The sequence below is a fragment of the Anolis sagrei genome, chromosome 4, assembly GCF_037176765.1.
Source record: "Anolis sagrei isolate rAnoSag1 chromosome 4, rAnoSag1.mat, whole genome shotgun sequence".
In the NCBI taxonomy this organism is placed as follows: Eukaryota; Metazoa; Chordata; class Lepidosauria; order Squamata; family Dactyloidae; genus Anolis; species Anolis sagrei.
The window spans coordinates 72,535,845-72,555,878 of record NC_090024.1 but is presented as its reverse complement, the minus strand read 5'-3'; the positions used below and the strand labels follow the sequence as shown (position 1 = coordinate 72,555,878).

General features: G+C 38.7%; 1 protein-coding gene across 1 annotated transcript; it reads right to left on the bottom strand.

Annotated features, from left to right (window-relative positions):
• Nucleotides 1-493: 493 nt before the first annotated feature.
• On the bottom strand, nt 494-19,728 carry C4H18orf63 (chromosome 4 C18orf63 homolog). Its single transcript, XM_060772726.2, has 10 exons — nt 19,571-19,728; nt 17,339-17,417; nt 13,922-13,978; nt 8,493-8,604; nt 6,864-6,905; nt 4,223-4,299; nt 2,806-2,915; nt 2,161-2,257; nt 1,983-2,059; nt 494-851 (listed from the first exon to the last, which is right to left on the bottom strand). The coding sequence occupies exons 1-10, from the start codon at nt 19,702-19,704 to the stop codon at nt 494-496; spliced, it is 1,143 nt and encodes a 380-aa protein (XP_060628709.2). The 5' UTR covers nt 19,705-19,728.
• Between the last annotated feature and the right edge of the window lie 306 nt (nt 19,729-20,034).

The following is a 20,034-nucleotide window of genomic DNA, read 5'->3' as shown; positions in this document are numbered from 1 at the left end:
CATACAGTTGTTGCGAATCAATAGGGTCATGCCAGGAACAAGCATTATAGTCTCTGGGACAGATCTGATACATTAAATTTAAAGCTACTGCGCATCCTGCACTCCAACAGACTGTATTGTAATGTCATAAAGCAGTGCTGGATTTTGCTCATTAGTCACCAGCAGTGAAAATTTACTTAGCTCAAACTTGATCTCATTTCTGCAAGAACATTCTCAGCACCAATTGACATTATTGATTCAAACTCACATGCACAGAACAATGAGAAGTCTCGACTCTTCAGTTAAAGAAGTTAATTATGATGCTTTCATATATTACAAACATCATTTTCCAAAGTCAAGTAGCAAACTGGACATTATGATTACACATCCTTAGTAGTTAGACGATTTGGAACAGTTTTTGGTAAACATTTGCAGATATCGGAATGGCAGTAAGAAAAAAAACCAACATAACATATAGCAAAAATTACCCAGTCTGTACATGATGCCTTCATTTTCACATGAATGCAAGAATTATACTCATTATTACATTTCTGATATCATATACTACCTCAATCCCATAAAAGTAGTAAAGAGGGCTTTTACTTATAATAGTAAGAATCAAAGCAATTATCTTTGTCATAGTTCTATCAATTATACGTACATAAAAAAGAAAAGTCAGAGCATTTTTTACCTGAGCAGATGCTTGTGTAAGTTCTTTTGTGGCATATAGTGCTTTATTTGTCATCTTAAGGGGAAACCCACATGTATGAATAATAGCTTTCACATCAGTAATAAAAGCATCTAAAACACCTTCCAAATTTATTCTGGGAAAGTACTGGACTGGTTGACTTCTGATGCAACTCATAGGATATCTGGATTGCTGTTAAGTGCTGAAATAATTATTGGAGAAATGTCTACGAAGAAGTAATACTTTCTTGAGAAATGTAAATGTGAAGGAGAGGGGAAACAAGCTATCAAGGGCCACTTTTGCACTAGACCCAATGAAATGGATGGGAGCAACAAAGGTATGCTCTTCTCTAGCTTCCTTTTGTAGGAGAACAACTAGGGAATGTTCATACGGAATTTCAAACTAATTTGAACAAACTCTATAGTCAACCTTCCACAGTCACTTCATTTAGTGGTACAAAACTCCAGAGAATAAACCTGTGAATAAACATGACAAAAAAACTGCTCTAGGAATCTCTGGGTCCTCCAGCATTACTCTACAACCTCTTCTGGATGCTGCCCTTAAAATTGCATAGGAGTACCTGCAAATACCTGCAGAGATGTTATCTCTAGGAATCTCTAGGTTCTCCAGCATGAAGGAAGTCGATTATAGAGTCATAATGGGTATAGAGTTTTCTAGAGATAACATTTTAATCGCATCCATGAATACTCAAGTGAGCCCCTGGTGGTGCAGCAGGTTAAAAGGCTGAGCTGCTGAATTTGCTGACAGTTTGTATCTGGGGAACAGCACTCCATGCAGTCATGCCAGCCACATGACCTTGGAGGTGTCTACAGAGCACCAGTCAGACATGACTGGATTTAATGTCAGAGGAAAACCTTTACCTTTACCTAAAGAAATGTATGGTTGAAGAGAGTTCTAATTGCTTTCCAATTGTAATTCTCTTTAGCCACCTGTGTATTTGAGCACCACCCCCAGTTGGACACGACTAGACTTAATGTCAAGGGGAAATCTTTACCTTTACTTATGAATAATCAAACTGTAAAAGTCAAAACTGCAAATGTGGAGGCCAACTGTATATTTGATCCACAACGTTCTCAATTGAGGGGTCTCATTTAACAAGAATTATGAGGAATGACATAATGGGACTGCTATAAAGCAATCACTAATTTCTCACATCAGCTACTTACACTTGAGACCATTTATGCATCTCTGAATACCTGTGTTGAAAGTGACCCAGGGTGAAAAAGGGCTTGATACAAGGTCAGGGATCACAAATGATAGTTCAGTATGCAGTTTTTAAAAATACAAAAGATACGTGAAGAGTTGCTCTCCTATGAATTTGAAGTAAACATTGCAATACTTCTGGGAATCCTTTGATAGGCTATAGCCGTACTAAAGAAAATATACAGATATGTATAACATTATACAAGTAAAGAATTCATTGTATAGGATGTAATGGATAATGGAAACAAAGGGCAACGACACTGTCATACCAGATTTTTCCAATGCAACTGCAACTCATTGTATGATTGAAAAGGAGAATCGGATGGAATAAAATGACTGATGTTTATGATCTGACCCATTTTCATACTGTACAGAGGTAAGAAAGAGATTATTTGGTTAAAAAGTATAGTCCTCTAGTAAAGACTTTTGAGATAGATGGTACCATGCTAGTGAGCCAGTTGTACCACTACAACATCACTTAATTTGAAACAACTGACTTATTTTTGGAAGAAATAGAACTATTGCAATATTTATATCTTCATACCGGAAAGTTATCTTACAACATCTTAAAATATTTTATCCAGATTCCCACATAGAAAAAAGAAGCTGCTGATCAATTATATATACAAAAACCATATTTAGTTTGATAGAGTTTTAAATAAGTTACAGGAAGAAAACCATTTTCTTCTAGAAAGGTGAAAAGATTAAAATAATATGTGAGGAGAAGCCTTGAAAGGCAGGTTTTCAAAATTAAAATCAAAAGTGCATTAACACATGGCAATTGAAAATTCTGTTTTTGAAATTGTATTAACAAAGATAAAAGTAGAAAAAATCAATTTTGCTTTGCTCATGAAGAATATAAAAATAATCAAGTTATATCAGTAATTTTTCTTGTCAAAGCATTAAAGAAATACCTTGGCAATACATAACACCAGTTACTTAAAATAGAACATCTTTGAATGACTGCACTACAATCAGTGTCAAATTTCTTTATGATGTTTGTTGAAATATCAAAATCTTCTAGCTAGAAAAAGAAAAAAAATAATCAATTTAGTAATATTTCAAATGTATAAAACATTCAAAGCAAGGAAGTATTGAGTCAACATAAGATACCTGAAATTTATGCTGAATTACTATATTTAATGAAAATTAATAATTTTGACATTCACAAAGTGTTTTAGGGAACAATCATCCATGTGACACCATCCTAGGAGCCATTGGAGAGATCAGATTCCTCCTCTCCTCTATCACCAAAGGCTAGAGACAAAGGTCTGAATCCTTTTGGTAGATAAAACTAGAAGAAACCAATTAGATCAATAATATTTCCTACTTCTGGGATTAATAATAGAATGTAGGACAGAGTTTCAACCTTGGAGACGAAGACCCAGTCTTGGCTCCACTTCTCCTCTCTTTATGGCCAGTTCTACACAACCACAACATTTGGGGTGGAAACGGCATGCAAAATGCCAGTTCCACCACACATTGTGGGGTTCCATTGTTCCATGCCCTGACAGAGACACCTTAGCTCAGGCCCTCCTCATTTTCCTTGTTTTACTCTTGGCATGAGGACACGCTGGCCCACTGCATCCTTATGCCAAAAAGATGGGGGGGGGGAGGCATGCAGCAGCTGAGAGCCCTCTGGGGTGCTCTCAGCCACCACACATCTTGTCCTCCTTCTGGCATAAGGATGGAGCAAGCAGTATCATCCTTATGCAAAGGATAGCTCGAGAAGGTACACTGTGGTGAGAGTCCTCTAGAGCACTCTCAGGCAACACCTGTCTCACCCTTCTTGCAGCATGAGGATTGAGGAGAAGGATCAAAAGGAGGATTGGGATGGAGGATTGGGGCATTTGCCACATGTCTTGCCTTTCTCCCAGTATAAGGATGGGATGAGCAGTCCTGTCCTTATGCCAGGAGGACCTGAGGATGACCCAGGCCCTGCCCTGCCCTCTCCTGGTCCCTCTCCCTCCTGGCCCAGTTCGCAATGAGGCTCCAAGGCAAAAAAGTTTGCCCATGCCTGGTCTAAACTCTTTAGTACAGAGAAAAAAAGATATACTTTCTTAGCAATATTCTGCCACCTAGGTTTAGACTGCACAAACAAAATTTAGAAGTGCATATTGTTTAGAACAAAGATGTATTTTCCTTGGGAAAAAATTATAATGCTTTGTTTTCTGATATCCTTTGATCTCCTTAAATCTATGAAAAGTATAATAAGCTTGGTTTATTGGGAGTGTGAGGAAAAGAATACTTCTAGAATTAATCACAATCAGCTGTGTGAACCATCTCTTAGTAACAACAAAGCTTATCAGGAAACACTGAATTGCTCTGTACCTTAGCTGGAGGTAGCCGGATCGTACAAACTTCCACACTGATGCAAAGCTGAGTTTCTAATACGTTGATGTCCATAACTGAAATAAAATCCATAATGTCCAATATGTTTTCCAACAGGACTGGGATCCAAGTAAAGACACATTGTTTATAATGTGTAGAGTCATCACATGCTTGAGGAAATCCCCATTGCTTGTGGCTGCAGCCTTTGTTGCTGAACTCCTAATCATTACAGCAGAGGTGACACAATATAATTTTCTTAACCTTCCTGTGCCTTTGGAATGAGACAGTGATGTCTTTAAGGTTAAACTTGCATTGTACTAACTCTGTACCAATTTCAGGCTTACTTACTTACTTAGGCGATTCCTCGTAGTCCAAGGATGATGGTCCTCCAAGTGTAGTGTCCTGGTGGTGGGTCCATAGGTGACTGTGGAGCCCTATTCTTGATCTGCATCTTCTCCCGCAGTGGGGGCATTGGTTTCCAGGTGGTCCCGGTTGGGTAGGCTTCCTCTTGGCACGCTTCTCTCTTTCGCCCTCCATTCGTGCCTCTTCAAATTCTACAGCACTGCTGGTCATAGCTAACCTCCAACTGGAGCACTCAAGGGCTCAGTGTCTATGCCAGAGTTTTTAAGGCTGGCTTTGAGCTCATTTTTAAATCTCTTTTCCTGTTCTCCAACATTCCGTTTTCCATTCTTGAGTTTGGAATAGAGCAACTGCTTTGGGAGACGGTGGGCGGGCATCCGGACAACGTGGCCGACCACTGTCTCCCAGCATTGAGTTGATGGCGGAGGACCATCACTTCAATACTGGTGGTCTTTGCTTCTTCCAGCGTGTTGACATTTGTCGGCTTGTCTTCCCAAGAGATTTGCAGATGGAATCATTCCAGGAGTTGCATGTGACGTCTGTAGACAGTCCACGTCTCGCAGACATATAGCAGGGTTTGGGAGAACAATAGCTTTAAAAACAAGCACCTTGGTATCCCTACGGATGTCCTGGTCCTCAAACCAATTTTGGAAACTTCAATTAGTTCAATTAATTCAAAATGCAACAGCAAATTGGTCACAGGAACATCCAGGAGTGGGCATATTACACTTATATTAAAGTCACTCCACTAGCTGCCAATTAGTTTCGGGGAAAGTACAAAGTGTTGGTTTTGACTTTAAAGCCCTACATGGTTTGGGTCCAGGTGCTGTATACTCCTCCTCTGAGGAGGAGGTAGAACAGGAGGCTGAAGATGTAGGAGTTGAGGATTTGGGGCCAAGTGTGAAGGCGGAAGAAGAGGGCAAGGAAAACATACTGCCGGTTCCTATGTTTCAGGAATGCCAAAGGGCAAAAGAAGAAAATAGAAAGTCAGCTAGAATTGCTGCAAGGACTCTGATCAATCAGATCTCGTCCTAGGAACACTTGTACTGGGAGCTGAGGGCTATAAATCAGCAGTAAAGCAAGTGGTCAGTGCTGGCAGCAACTGTTCTGCTTAGTGCTTCTGTTATCTGGCTTCCTTGCTTGCAGCTCCAGTGTCTGCCAAGTGCCTCACAAAGACTTTTTGCCATGTCTGATGTAAGGCTTTTGCTTTCCTTTTGGGATTTACCTGCTGTTCTTTTGCTGCTGTTCATTACATTATTATCATTTTGCTCAAGTAAAGCTTTTTAGTTGCTTTAACCCTTGTTGTAAATCTAAGTCTATCGTGCAAAACAGGACACTAGGTTATCTACAGGATTGCATTAACCCATACAATCTGCCCCAAACAGTTTCTATTCCAACCTGCCAGAACCCGACTGGCAACCATCACCCAGAGGACCTTTTCATCAGCTGCCCCAAGACTGAAGAGGTTTGAAAAGAGATTTGACAGCTAGATTAGTTGTCAGAATTTAAGACACAACTGAAGATTCATGCTTTCTGGCAGGCCTACCCAGTCAATTTTAAGTCGTGATTTTAAATCTGCATTTCAATGATGGATTTTAACTTATATTTTAACTCTGTGTTTCTTGTTATATGTCTTTTAATACTGTTTTATCTTTTGTTTTAATAATGCAGTATCCCAACTCAAGCCACAGGGAGAGGTAGAGAATAAATGCATTATTGTCGTTGTTATATCAACACAGCATATTTATGGGACTCTTTATGTATGATGATGTGGAGTTGGGTGCTAAACTGCAGGAATATCTCTCATAGTGAATAAGCCTTTTTTCTTCTGCTATAAATTGTATGTTTTTGATGCTGCTAGGAGAGCATAGGACAGTCTCTCCCTCCATCCCAAATACCACTACTGTGGCCTCTGAGGGAGAGAGGAACAGTTAGTATCTGCTGAACTTAACCCCTTTCCCAACTGCCACCCCCTTTTCCTTTTGTGTCTTTTAGATTGCAAGCCTGAGGGTAAGGTTCTGTCAAATTGGCAGCGATGTAAGTGCTTGCATTATCTGCTTCCATCATGGCTGAGGAGTCAGCGTTGCAAAAATACATTGTTCTTCACCAGGTTTTAGTATGATAAACCTTGTAGAGGTTTGGCTTATGATAATTTCTGTGATATATTTGATGTCTACAAAATTTTATTATTAATCAGCCACTGATGTATGCATACACATCAACAAGATAATATGAGATCGAAAAGAACCATATATTTTTCCTTAATTGATATTGTACTCACCAATTGCATTTTGCTTTCCATGTTGCGACAGAAAATCTTTCCCTTAAAAAAGGAAATTGGCACATATTACAAAATTTCCTTTTACTATAATCTTTACAAAGCCTTATGAAACTGTATTTTGGAAAGGATGGTCTTGTGCAAGAAAAATATTTCTTGTGCAACACAGAAGAAATGAAAGATGTGCCAGTTAGAAGTCCTCTAAAATTAACATGTATGCAAAAAAAAAAAAAATGCTATTGTTTTCATAATTTTAAAAACTCTCATTATGTACATAAAATTCCATAAAATCCCAATCTAACCAAACTTGTTTTTCTGAATATCTCAGAATTTGGAACTTAACTCTATGCCCTACACCACTGGAGAAATTACACTGTTTAGCTGGTATCACACCACCTGACATCCGCCAGGAATAAGCAGCCAGCAATGAAAAGACCAAGGCATTGACATCTTTGGCCCATCCTCTGTTCGGATATCAGCCAGTATGCAAACGCCTTGAATCAAGAAACAGCTTCCTAAGATATACAGAGATACTCGCAAGAACACCTCAGCAAGCGAGAGTACAAAAGTGGCAGGCTAAAACCCAACACCTCAAACAGTGGCTGAAACCAAACTCACTTCTGGGCACACAGAAGACTGGACGACCTGGAAGGCACTGAACAGGCTGTGCTCTGGCACTACAAGATGCAGAGCTAACCTTTAGAAATGGAACTACAAAGTGGAGTCCATGGCATGCGAGTGTGGAGAAGAGCAAACCACAGACCACCTACTACAATGCAGCCTGAGCATGAACAATGGAGGACCTTCTTACAGTGACACCAGGGACACTTAAAGTGGCCAGCTTCTGGTCAGAGGACATTTAGCATAATGCCAAGTTCTTTTTACATTTTGTGTGTGTGTTTTGTGTTTGAATGCATTTTAACTGCACCCTCAACTCACTTCTAACGCGATAAATAAATAACCTGGCATGCTAATTTTTCCAGTGCATGAAATGTTTATGTAAATATTTTACAGTGATATGAGCTCTTTCTACAACCTTGACTGCTACAGCCCAGACTAGTTTTATACATTCCACCCACTGTTTATAAGATATGGCTATGAATATGAACTGGAATGCACATTTATTATTTTTATATAAATGTATTCTTATTGTCCCGTATGTCTGGTTTTGTATTACTTATAAATATACTGATAATCAACACCATGTAACAGGGATTACCATATCCAGTGGTAAGTGTGCAATGGGATGTGGGGGAGACTGATGAACTGTAAAAAACGGTTCTTGTTCTCAACAATGGTGCATTGTTCTTCACGGAGAAAGAAGAAATGTAGCTGTATACCCTAGCTTAATCATGTCCAGTTAGATGTCAGAATATACATTCCTTTTCACTGTTCTCTGTCAACCTACTTGCAGTTATAGAGACAGTTTGATGGCAAACCAAGATTAGGAAGAATACAGAAATATACAGATTCTAGATATTTCTCAAAAATCAATGTACATTTTGAATACCTTAAGAATGACAGAACAAAAAATGATAGCAGGAAAATGTATGGAATCTATATTAAATATTTTACACTATAGGTGTAGAGTCCCTATAACTTACTGCAACTGTCAACAATTGCAGAAAATACCTTGTATCAAGAGGTGACCAGCTTCATTCCATTTAGGAGCAAGTTTGGCTATAAGTGTATAAGAAAGACAGGTCTGAAAGACTGCTGGGATAACTCTCTCTGGTACTGTCATCTAACAAGAGAGAGAAAACAATTATTTATTCATTTTTATTTATTTAATGTTTTTTCTTTAAGAAAACCATTAATCATGTTCAACAAGTGAAGAATGCTATATGAAGTTGCATTACACTGTATAAGAAAAGTAGTACCTCTAGCCTACTCTAACTTACTCGATCTAGATGCAAAAAATATGGAGCAATAGTCGTAAAACAGGCAATTGCCTGACAATTTGTCATCGGTAGGGAAAATACCTACCATAGTGGCATGTACTGTGACCCTAGCATGTGACCTACTGATCCTTGGCCATCACTTACATTTCTCCTCCTGTCCTCCTTTTTATGCTGCAAGAGTCTAAAATAGCTACTGCTGTGAAAATTAAGAAGAAGGCTAATTGAACCTTTAGAAGCAATGGCAGCTTTCGTTCCAGGTCAAATTACAGCTACAATCTGAACTGGGGCCATGTAGGAGAGAAGGGTTAAATTCTTTCTTCCAATATTCTATCTTTATTAATTAAACCCGATTTTCATCCTTTCATCGCTGTCAGTTCTGCAAGATACTCAATACATGTGCAGAAATATGGTTTGTCAAATGAAAACCCATATACATAGCTTTCTATTCTGAATAAAATATGGAATAAATATCTTGCCGTATCCAGCATGATCTAGTAAATTTGCTGGCTAATGATATTATTTAGCGGCAGTGCTAAATGATGCCAATAAAGTGAACTCTATATCTGTATATTCATACTGAAAATGCCACTTTTTTGAGTTGCAGCTATAAGATAGAGATTATTAAGCAGTGTTCGTAGTAAGCAAGAATGGCACAAAAATGCCATACTAATAAAATTTAAACAAGATTTCGCTTTATGGGAGAAAAATGAAAATATGAACTACCTTCCAAAGATGCAATTCAGTTCATATTTTGGAGTTTATCATATGAAGCACGCAAATCACAACTGCATTTCTCGCAAAAGTGACCCAGGGTTCCATGGCCATGATGGATGCTTGCTCTTCACTGAGTAGTTTTGAAAACTACCTGCAATATTTTCTTTTGTACTTTGGCCAAGTTTGGATCCTCCAATTCTTACTGATATTTAACTCTAGGGTATGTCATGGAAATTTAAAAAAGGAGTTTATCACACAGGCAGGAGAATTTTAACTATAGCAGGACAACAGCATCAGATTATGCTGCTCCTTTCCCACTACTTTTCCAGGGATAGAAACCTAGAAAGTATTTCTTTCATAAACACAAATAATCTTTCAATGACCTTTTGCAAAACAAATGCTTTCAGGTGGTCTCTCACTAGGAAAATGATAGGAAGGTAGTGATGTCATGTGATACAAGGCAAAGACACTGTTTGGCTGTAATTACAATTTGCTCACTTTGTGCGATAAACTCTTTTCCATGACAGAGTCAAATACCAGCAGGTAAAGGATTAACCAAATTTTTCTGAAGTAGCATAATAATAATAATAATAATAATAATAATAATAATAATAAATAATTAATAATAATAATAATAAACAGAACAATGAGGTAGAATCCAAAACTACCCAGTGAGAATTGAGCATTTTCCACAACCAATGAACACCAGAAGAAATGAATCAGAAGAATTGTGAAGAAGAAATCTAATGGTATATCTTTGATGATGCCAAATGCCTCCCTGTCAAGAATCTTAAGAGCAGCAATTCATATTGCAACATTTTATTGTAGGTTCCACTTGTTCTGCTGAACTCCAAACAGCAAACTAATTCTAATCTGAATTGTTTCTCTCCTGTCTCCAGATAGATCTGGTGCAAGACATACTTGAAGACATCAAAGAACATTAAGGTTCCTCCTCCTAACTACTGTTTCACAAAAATAAGACACTGTCTTATATTTATTTTTCCTCAAGAAGACACATTATGGCTTATTTTCAGGAGATGTCTTATTTTTATTAAGTATGGTACAACAATCTGCATTTATTCAAATATAGTGCCGAGTAAAATAGCAGCCACAGCTTTACTTCTTTCTCCTGAGGACACACAATGCCTAAAGCAGAGTGTCCTGCTCCTCACTTCACTGAGGAGATTTCCCGGGGAACAGGCCAAAGGGAAGCAGCGCTGCCACTCACTCCCTCTCTCACTCAATCAATCAATCAATCAATCGGGGAGGAAGCCTTGCCTTGCCTGGCCTAGCTCGAAGGGAAGAAAGAACAAGAGGAGAAGGAGACAAAAGAGGAGGAGAAGGGGAGGCAGGAAGTGAGAAGGGGAAGGCCAGGACTCAACTCTGCAGATGCTGCAGAAAGTTCTTGCATTTCACTTTCTATGTATCTCTCTATGCCTCAGCTTGTATCACTATGTCTTATTTTCAGGGTCTGGCTTATATTGTGCAAATGCTTAGAAATCCTGCTATGGCTTATTTTATGGGTATGTCTTATTTTCGGGGAAATATGTAATTGTGACCATCATTTAGGACAGTTTAGGGGCAGATGTAGTGATGCACCCATTCACAACAATCAATACTATCCAATTTTTGTTTTTAAAAAGTTATATATTATTAGAATATTACTGCATATATGAATCACTGACTGGATTTCATTAGGCAGCATTGTAGAGCAATAATACTTTCACAGTAAAGATAAAAAGATACTATCTGATTATTAAGCAACTGAATGTTATTCTGCCTATTCTGATAACCAAGTTGAAAATTATTCACTAAACGCTCCCAAACCAGTTCAACTACTTCCATCAAGAAGACAAGTAAAACCAGAAAATCAACAAGAAAGCGTCATGGTGTAATGTTGACAGTCCACCGTGAGTTATTTAAAAATGTGTATACATTTTATAAAAGACAAGAATTGATTTTAGACGCCATTACTAAATAAATTAAAATATAATAATCAAAATAGCACCACAATTATAAATGCCACAGTTGCAGAGTGAAAAAGAGTGATGCAGAGTAGGAATTTATTGTTAATAACCAAATGCTTCATATCTGAAGGGATAATCCAGCTTTGCCAAGTTTACCCATATGATGCTGGAATATTTTATATGGTCACATGGATTTGTATTATAGTGAAATCACAGTGAGCTGTGTTACAAGTTGGTATTTTAGAGTAAATAAGGCAAAGGGTGAGAGTAGGAAGGAGTGAGTCAATGAGAGAGTGAGTGAGACAAAAAGAAATCTGGAGCACATTAAATTGGCTAGAAGATAATGTGATGATTAAAAAAGAGACTACAGCTGAGTGGCAATTAGAATCTGAAAGTGCTTCTGGTGGGGAGGGGAGGGTAGAATAGAGAGATTACTTGAATATCTGTGTTAATGTGCTGCAACATGAAGGAAAAAGAATACAAAACAGTAACTATAAGCTTATGCAAACATGGTTTCAGTCGACATGTTCATTTTACACACTGTTTGATAGAACTTATTTGCTCAACCACACCTATTTATTTTGCCTGGCTGTCAAGAATTTCAACAAAGCAGCAAAGAAAAAATATTGGAGGATACCATTGCAAAGGATTGGCAGTAAGAAACAGAAAAGTATATTGTAATCTATGTTAAAAGTATGCTCTAATTCCTGAATAGAGGGCGCAGATAGAAGACAGTGTATACAACCACCTAGTCAACACTGGAATAAGCTGCCTCAAAGTGTGGTTGAGTCTCCTCCGTAGGTTTTAAACAGAGGTTGAATGGCCATCTGTAAGGACTGCTTTGGCTGTGGTGCACCTGCATGGCACGGGATTGGACTGGATGGGCCTTTTGGTCTCTTTCAACTTTATGGTTCCATGATTTTTATCTAATCATGGAACCATAAGGTTGAAAGAGACCACAAGGCCCATCTAGTCCAATCATCATTGCCTTTTTGCAGACAGAAAGCCAACACCATACAATAGTTCATGTTAAAACAGGAATCAGTTATACATTCCTTTTAGCAAGATGCATGACATAGAGTTACATAATTGTTTGTTTTTGCCATTGTCCTTGTCCTTTGCAGGCTTTACACAAATGTTTTCTATGTGGGGTGGAGGGGGGATGATAGCGATTTAGGAATAGAGGAGTTTTCTTTTGTTCCATTGTCATTGGCAAATTACTTCTTGTTCAGATTTAAACTTGCCTGAGGAAGGATGTGGGATCTGTGAAGATGGCCCACCCCAGCAGATCTATGGATCCAGATGGAGTCCTGACTCTCCTGGAGAGTTTTCTACTATCTTGGCAAAGTGATCCTATCAATGCTCTGGCTCTGAAACTGAGAAATGACCAAGATGGTGGAGACAAGTGCTCCTAAGCATTCCTTCCCATGGAATGGAGCTAAATCAGTTCCCTGGTTTTCCAAAGAGATGGCAGCAATTAAATGGTCACACGAGGGGTTAGGGACCTGTTACAATTTGGCTAGAAGGAGAATCTAAGCAACTGTTGTGAAGAATTTGTCCAGCATTTCAAGGTGGCTCCATTCTTTTCTGAAAGGGTATTCTCAAAGAGGCGCTGATAGATTTCCATTCAGCTCTTTGGCCATTGGTTCGTGGAGTCTCTCTGGTTCAGTCTTGTCCCCTATGCTATTTAACATCTACATCACTGGTGCCAAACTTGTGGCACTTCTGGACTTCAGCTCCCAGAATTCCTTATCATTGGACAAGCTGCCTAGGACTTCTGGGAACTAGAGGCCCAAATATCTGGAGGGCTGCAAGTTTGACACCTCTGATCTACATGTAACAGCTAGGTAGTGTGGAACTCCATGCTACGTCTGAAGAGGTTCATGGAGTATGGGCTGCCAAGTGGGCTCAATCCCACATCCAGGATGTCAAACCAAGTCTGCTTTGCAGGTCTCTATAGAACCGCTCAGAGGGCTCTTCCAGACAGGCCCTCTATCCCAGGATCTGATCCCAGGTTTTCCATTTATACCAGATTATCTGGCAGTATGGACTCATATAATCCAGTTAAAAGCAGAAAACCTAGGATCAGATCCTGGGATAGAGGGCCTGTCTGGAAGGACCCTAAGGTTCTTCACCTACATAGTCAAGTCTATACCAAGAAAAGGATTCCATGACTCAAAACATGAGTCCTGAATGTCCTCCATCATACACAAGACATCAAAAAAGGGAGAAAACATACAGAATATTGCTGCTGCATGAAGAAACAAGATTCAACAGGTTTGACCATCTTTGCACAGTACATTTGTGAGAAGAGGCAATAGTTTATACTGAGGATACACAGTAAACATGCATTCTGCCAAATGGGTTAGGAAAGTCATGCAACCTCACAAATCTACCAGATACTGGAATGGTGATCAAAAACAATCGCCAGATTGATAATGGTATATTTGTTATAAACAATTTTTTTTCATTCACTTACTGTAGCTCCGTGTTTCTCTATGTAAGCTTGACATTTTCCTGACTTGTAAAAGGGTATCTAAAACAAGCAAAGCAAAAAAAGATGACATGGGATCTTTCAATACAATACATTTAAATGAAAATAATGTTATGTTTTAGGGAGACAGAATCGTAACAGAGCACCTGTTCAGCTAATCTGCTGCTATTTGATTGGGGGCTACAGAGGAGATAAATCCAGTCTGATTTTACTATTCCTTCTTTAACAGTGACTCTAACGATGCCTCAGGTAAATCTGGATTGACCTGGAGAAAATTGGAATATCCCAGTTTTCTCTGGATTAATTTGATACCTGCAAAGATCTGAACCTTAAGCTAAGGTCCAGACCTTTGCAGGTGTTAGGCCTGTGGGGAATGACTCCTGGGACTGCTTCTATAATTCCAGGGGTCAGTCCCCACAGCCATCCTGGTTCTTCAGGCTCCTAGAACCCAAAGGAGAGGGATGGTGCCCACCCCTTCCCCCAGCCTCCCACATATGATGCATCAGGAGGTGGGGGTAGGAGGAGGGGAAATGGGGGGCTTGAGGGTGGCTGGATGCCCTCCCAGGTCAACCTTTGGTTGGTCTGGGACGGCATCTAGCCACCCCCCAAGAGCAAGCCTGGGATTTGGGTCAGGGGCAAAATCTCGGAACTGGATTAAAATAAGATTTCTAGATGTGTAGAAGGGCTCTCCATTGCATGGAAGTTCTGATGGTAATTAATTTCTGTCACTTCAACATTAGGAGAGCTTCCATTCAACTCAGAGTTGATGCAAGAGGGGTCAAGAGTGGATTTACTATCTCTCTGGAGTGGATCCATTGTTTGTTTTGTTTCATGACCAATACCTATTCCTGGAAACAGAACGAACTGTCTTGTCCTTCTAGTTTTACAGTGCTCTAAAAAACATGAAAAGATGAGAGGCACCATGTTTATTACAGCATGGTAGTGAAGTCCCTTGTGAGTTTGGGACAAGATCTTCCCTGTAGGTAACTGGTACATTTTGTGCTGATAAAGGCCAAAACCAGTCTACTACTGGATAAAGCAGAGTTTCTTACTAAATGCATGGATTATGGATTAGATTACCATTATAATTCAAGGTAATTATATTTATAATTCTGTTTAAAATCAAGCTTTATTGCTCTATTTTTAAAAGAGTAACTAAAATTGACATTTTTACTTCGCTTTGAAAAGATCTAAATGTAGTAGCACATGGCACAGGACAAATCAACACTTGAACTATATGATATAAATCTTCCACAATTTAATGAAGCCACACTCCCATAATTATACTCCAAAAAGAGTGACACTCTTCATTACGTGGCATTACTTCGAGGTTCTCGTTGGACTACAGAAAGCCAGTTCTAAACAGAGTGAAATAGAAGGAAACACACCAGACTACTGGAATGACAAATAACAGGACTGTGGATATTGGCCTGGAAGCATACTAATACCAGCAAATAAGCAGGATAAAGGTACATATCACATGAATTCTGCTAACATAGTTTTGCCAAATTGCCAAGCTGCTCTCCACAAAGCATCAGATATGAAGAAAAGGGAGTCAAAGACATTAAATATGTTATTATCCTCTTTCTTGGACTCTACTTTAACCAAATTCTGAGACCTTTTTCTCCCTCCTCACCATTCACACAGATCCTGAGAGTAATCATGAGAAACAGATATTTATTCCTTCGCTGTGAATGAACATCAGAATTCCTTCACAGTGAAGGAGAGATGTCATCAACGTCATCATGCTACCAAGTTGTCATGCTCTCCTTCTTGAAATGCTTGACCAGCATCGTGCTCTTTGGTTTTTCTCATGCAGATCTTCTGGAAGTAAGGAATGCATCTGAAATACCTTGTCAGAGCAATCTTGAACAAGCAATACATTGGTTCTATACTTGTTCATGAACATGAACACCTGTGGTAATTTAGCCTGTGGTCCTTTCCCACTGTGACCTTGTTTCTATTCAACTGAAACACGTGCTAATGTGGGCCTAAATGAGTTAGTCTACCTCTAGCATACTGGAATTAGTTGCTGATAGTACTACAATAATTTAGTCTATTAGGTGCTTTCAAAAGACTCACAGAATGAGAGATGATTGTTCTACGTTACTGAAGAAAATATAGGGGAAGCAATTCAATCTGAGGCTTTTCAATAAGAGGCAATGGACTGAACAGCAGGACTGAGACAAATCTTTTAACTTCTGAAGGCATCAAAAACGACAGTGGAACTCAGAAAGAAGAGGGAAAGGAGTGGATGTTTTCCTGTTCTTGCTCTGACTGTGATCTGCAAAGTGGTGGTAATTCAAGGGGATGTAGTAGGGCACTCATTGTAACCTCTCAAATGTACAATGATGGCAGCAGCTGGTTGTCAAAGGTGGGAGAGAGGAGCACAGGGAGAAGCAGCAGCAGAAGGGAAAGGGGAGTCCTAAGAAGGACAGTTGGGAATTAGCAAGATGCCAGGGCAAAGGTTGATGGGATTAATATAGGTAAACTTTTACTTTTGCTTAATTAATAAAAGAGAAGAGTGATTGTGTCACTGATTTTTCCTTGACTTTCTCCAGTCAAAGAAATACTCCGTGATTAGTGTTCTGAACTTCTTCTAGTTGTCATAGCCAATTCTGAAGGAATATTTCTACAACAGTGAGGCTTGATTAAGGCGGAACTGGAGGGAACTAGAGATTTCCAGTCTCCCATAGTATATAGGCAGTTCCTGAGTGACAAAAGACTCACAGTTAAGAACAGGGGTGAGACAACAGGAAGCAAGAGAAATCTACCTCTGAAAGAGTGATCATGGGGAAAATGTGTCTCCACTGAAGCTTTATCGCCAATCATTGTTTTTACAACAAGCCAAATTTGTCAAAATCCAATAATCTCAGAGACAGAAAGTGAGATAAACTCTTGTGAACAGGGGCACAGACAGCAAAGCAAACACCATGGGGCTGTAAATCCTTCTCTATAGTGAGCAAAGTAGGCAGAGAGAAAGAGAAAGAGAGAGAGAGAGAGAGAGAGAGAGAGAGAGAGAGAGGAACAGAGGGAGGGAGGGAGAGAAAGACTTAAAATGTACCTTTTCTGACTTACATACACATTCAGCTTAAGAAAAAACCTACAGAACCAATCTTCTTTGTAACTTGGGGACTTCTTGCAGTATGTTGTCCCATAATAATAGTAAGTTGAAACTGCTCTCCTGTCCATGTCAATAAAGACAATTTTGACTTTCGGGCTCCCTCCGCAGCATGAAGGATGTTGACCTTCCTTTCCACCGGGGACTAAACATTTATAACAAAATGTGAATACATAACCAATCTGTACTTAACTTTCCTATATCAGAAAAAAATTGAGCCAAGATATTCAGCGAGGACACATATTAAATGGAGACTAATCTTTTTCTACTCCCATACTGACCGTCATAATGACTGAAATTTGATTCAGTGTTCCAAGAATAGGTGAAACAATGACTTCTTGATGCAGCAGCACAAGTTGCCTACAAAAAACATTAAAACCTTGTCATTGATCTTCATGTTTTCATACTAAGATTATCATCCTAAATACACTTTCTCAGGAGTAAGTTTCAACAAAGTAGGTTGACATCTTGCCAGTCCCGTTAGCCAGGATTTTGATTAGGTGGGGGGGGGGGGACTGAGTTTGTTTCGGGGGGGGGGGGCTGAGCTTGAGTGAAAGAGGGTCTACCCTGGCAAACCTTTTGTATCGTTACCCCAAAACCCCCATGCATATGGGATATATTGAGTATAGTGATCAGATCATGATATGAATAAACATAGCAGTTTAAGTAATGCACCATTAAGGTCTTTTCGTAAACCACCATGAGAATTTCGGGGGGGGGGGTGTTCCGTCTCCCAGGAGACTGGGTTTATTGTCTTTTTGGGTTGCTTAAATTGGTTGCCCCTTGCCTTTCGCCTAGGCCTCTGCAGCCTCTGCAAAGGCCTAAAAAGTTAGCAGCCAGAGGCAGGAAAGCCAGTTTTCAGGCCCTCTGCATTAATTGGCCAAAGAGTAGCTCTTTGGGCCCGCCCCTGTTTCCAGGATAGAAGCAGCCATTTTGGAGGTCTCCCTGCCCCTTCAGTTTTAGAAAGAATCCATGATGTGCTGTTGGCAGACAAGGTACCTCAGAAAATATCATTGTAAAAACAATTGAGTTTAACTTAGTTATAGATAGAAAATAATTTAGTATAATTGAGTAATTTAGTTTAATTGAGACCTATAGATTATAGATAGATAGATGATAGATAGATAGATAGATAGAGTAATTGAGTTGAACTGAATATAGATAGTTTATTAATATAGATGGAGTTTATTATTCATTGATTGTTGTAACATTAATAAGCTGAGCCAAGTCTACCAGGACTTCGTGAATAAATACCCTGTTTATTGTTTAAAATTGAAGTGGACTCAGTTATTCCAGAAAGCTCAATCTGCCTAAAGAAAGACCCCAGCAGTTTCGCCCAGACATAGATAGCAGCACGTCAAAGTTTTATTTTAAAGCGTCTGGGCGTAACGGCACAGGGGGGGCTGAAGCCCCTCAAGCCCCCCCCCCACCCTGGCTACATGCCTGCATCTTGCTATATAGCTGAATATTTTTTTTATTAGATTTAATGAATCTCAAACTTCTCACAACAATATTTATATTTATTTAGAAGATTTATACATTAATTGTCATTAAAATACTTCAAAGTGGACATGGTAATCAAAACATCAAAACACAATAAGAAAAATATATTGAAAAGATAAAAGTGTAGCTGGTCTTAGCGGGCCTTTGCGTGTTTCCAGAACACTGAAATTTCATCCCATGTGTTTTATTGCAGAAGTGAAAAACAGCCAATCAACCAATACACACACACACACAAATCCAGCAACTGCCATTTTTATTCATAAAGAGTAATGCCTTGTTCTATATTCAAATTCTACTGTCCCAAGCACAATAGGAAAAACATTTAGAACCAAAATGCAACTTTTTTCTGTTTCAATTAGTTATCTGAACTGAATTTGATTGCTTCTGCAAAAATTCTGTCAGGAAGCCAATAAATAAATAAATAAATAAATAAATAATGTAGTTAAAGCTTTTGCCTTCACTTTAAATTGTTTCACCATAGTTTACAAGTTTTTGACAAAGTCGACTCTTTGAAAATACCCATTTGAACTTGTGATGGTCTCATTGTGGTATAAAGATTTTGCAGTGTTGAAAAAAACAGGTTTTAAAATTTAAGGTGTTAAAATTTAATCAGGTCTGTTCACTATTAATTGAATTTCTAAGGTCTGCTTCAATGACAAATGTCTTGAATCCAACCTATACTAAATCTCTTATTAAAATGTGAATTATTATTATTTGCAATTTCAAAGCAACAGGTTTTAGAAATTGAGTTATAACAACTCCCTCATAATCATGACATGGGTTTAAAAGTCTTCAGAATAGGATCAGTTAGTTCTCGGGCTCAGCAAGCACCACCAGTGCAGAATGAATTCAGTATATCCAATGCTGATTATCTTGAAGTATGTGAGCTAACTACAGCAAGCAGCCTGTAATATATAATTTTGCTGCCAATTTTTTTTCTTTTAAAAAGGGATCTTCTAAGGTCTATATTGGGGGTGGTTTAATGGCAAAAAATATAGTAAGCATATTACCTGCACAACTTTCTTTGTGATGCTCGAACCCCAGTTGCATCCAATTGAGAATTCACTGTAACTTTTACAGCACAGAGGTTTTGTAGTTCAGGCAGACTGATGAAATACAGAGATTGGCACCTGGCATCACCCATATTATTTTATTAAGTGTAAAAGAACAACCTGGTATAAAAGAGGGAAAGTGATTAGCAAAGATATAGAGGTATAAAACAAATGCATATCAGAAATATGGATGTTCCGTCTAACCATTTTCTGTAGCAGTGAATTTAGGTGATTGAACAGTTTGGATGGGAAAAGGCTTGCAAAAATACGACAGCAAGCGAGGAACTCTCTAAGTGGGCAGACATATATATCTGTAATTTAACATTTAATTTAAAATACTTTGTGATCTACAAAGGGTTCAAATGTAGAAAATGTTGAGGTGTCAGAAGATGAAAAATCAATGAATAGGAACTAGATAGAGG

What these genes read in the sequence shown, in the direction of transcription:
- C4H18orf63 (XM_060772726.2), bottom strand. Translation starts at nt 19,704, where the DNA reads ATGGGTGATGCCAGGTGCCAATCTCTGTATTTCATCAGTCTGCCTGAA. An exon ending in TAGAGAAACACGGAGCTACA is followed by an intron (nt 8,605 to 13,921) that starts GTAAGTGAATGA and finishes CTCTCTTGTTAG; the next exon opens with ATGACAGTACCAGAGAGAGT. An exon ending in TGGTGTTATGTATTGCCAAG is followed by an intron (nt 2,258 to 2,805) that starts GTATTTCTTTAA and finishes ACCTCTGTACAG; the next exon opens with TATGAAAATGGGTCAGATCA.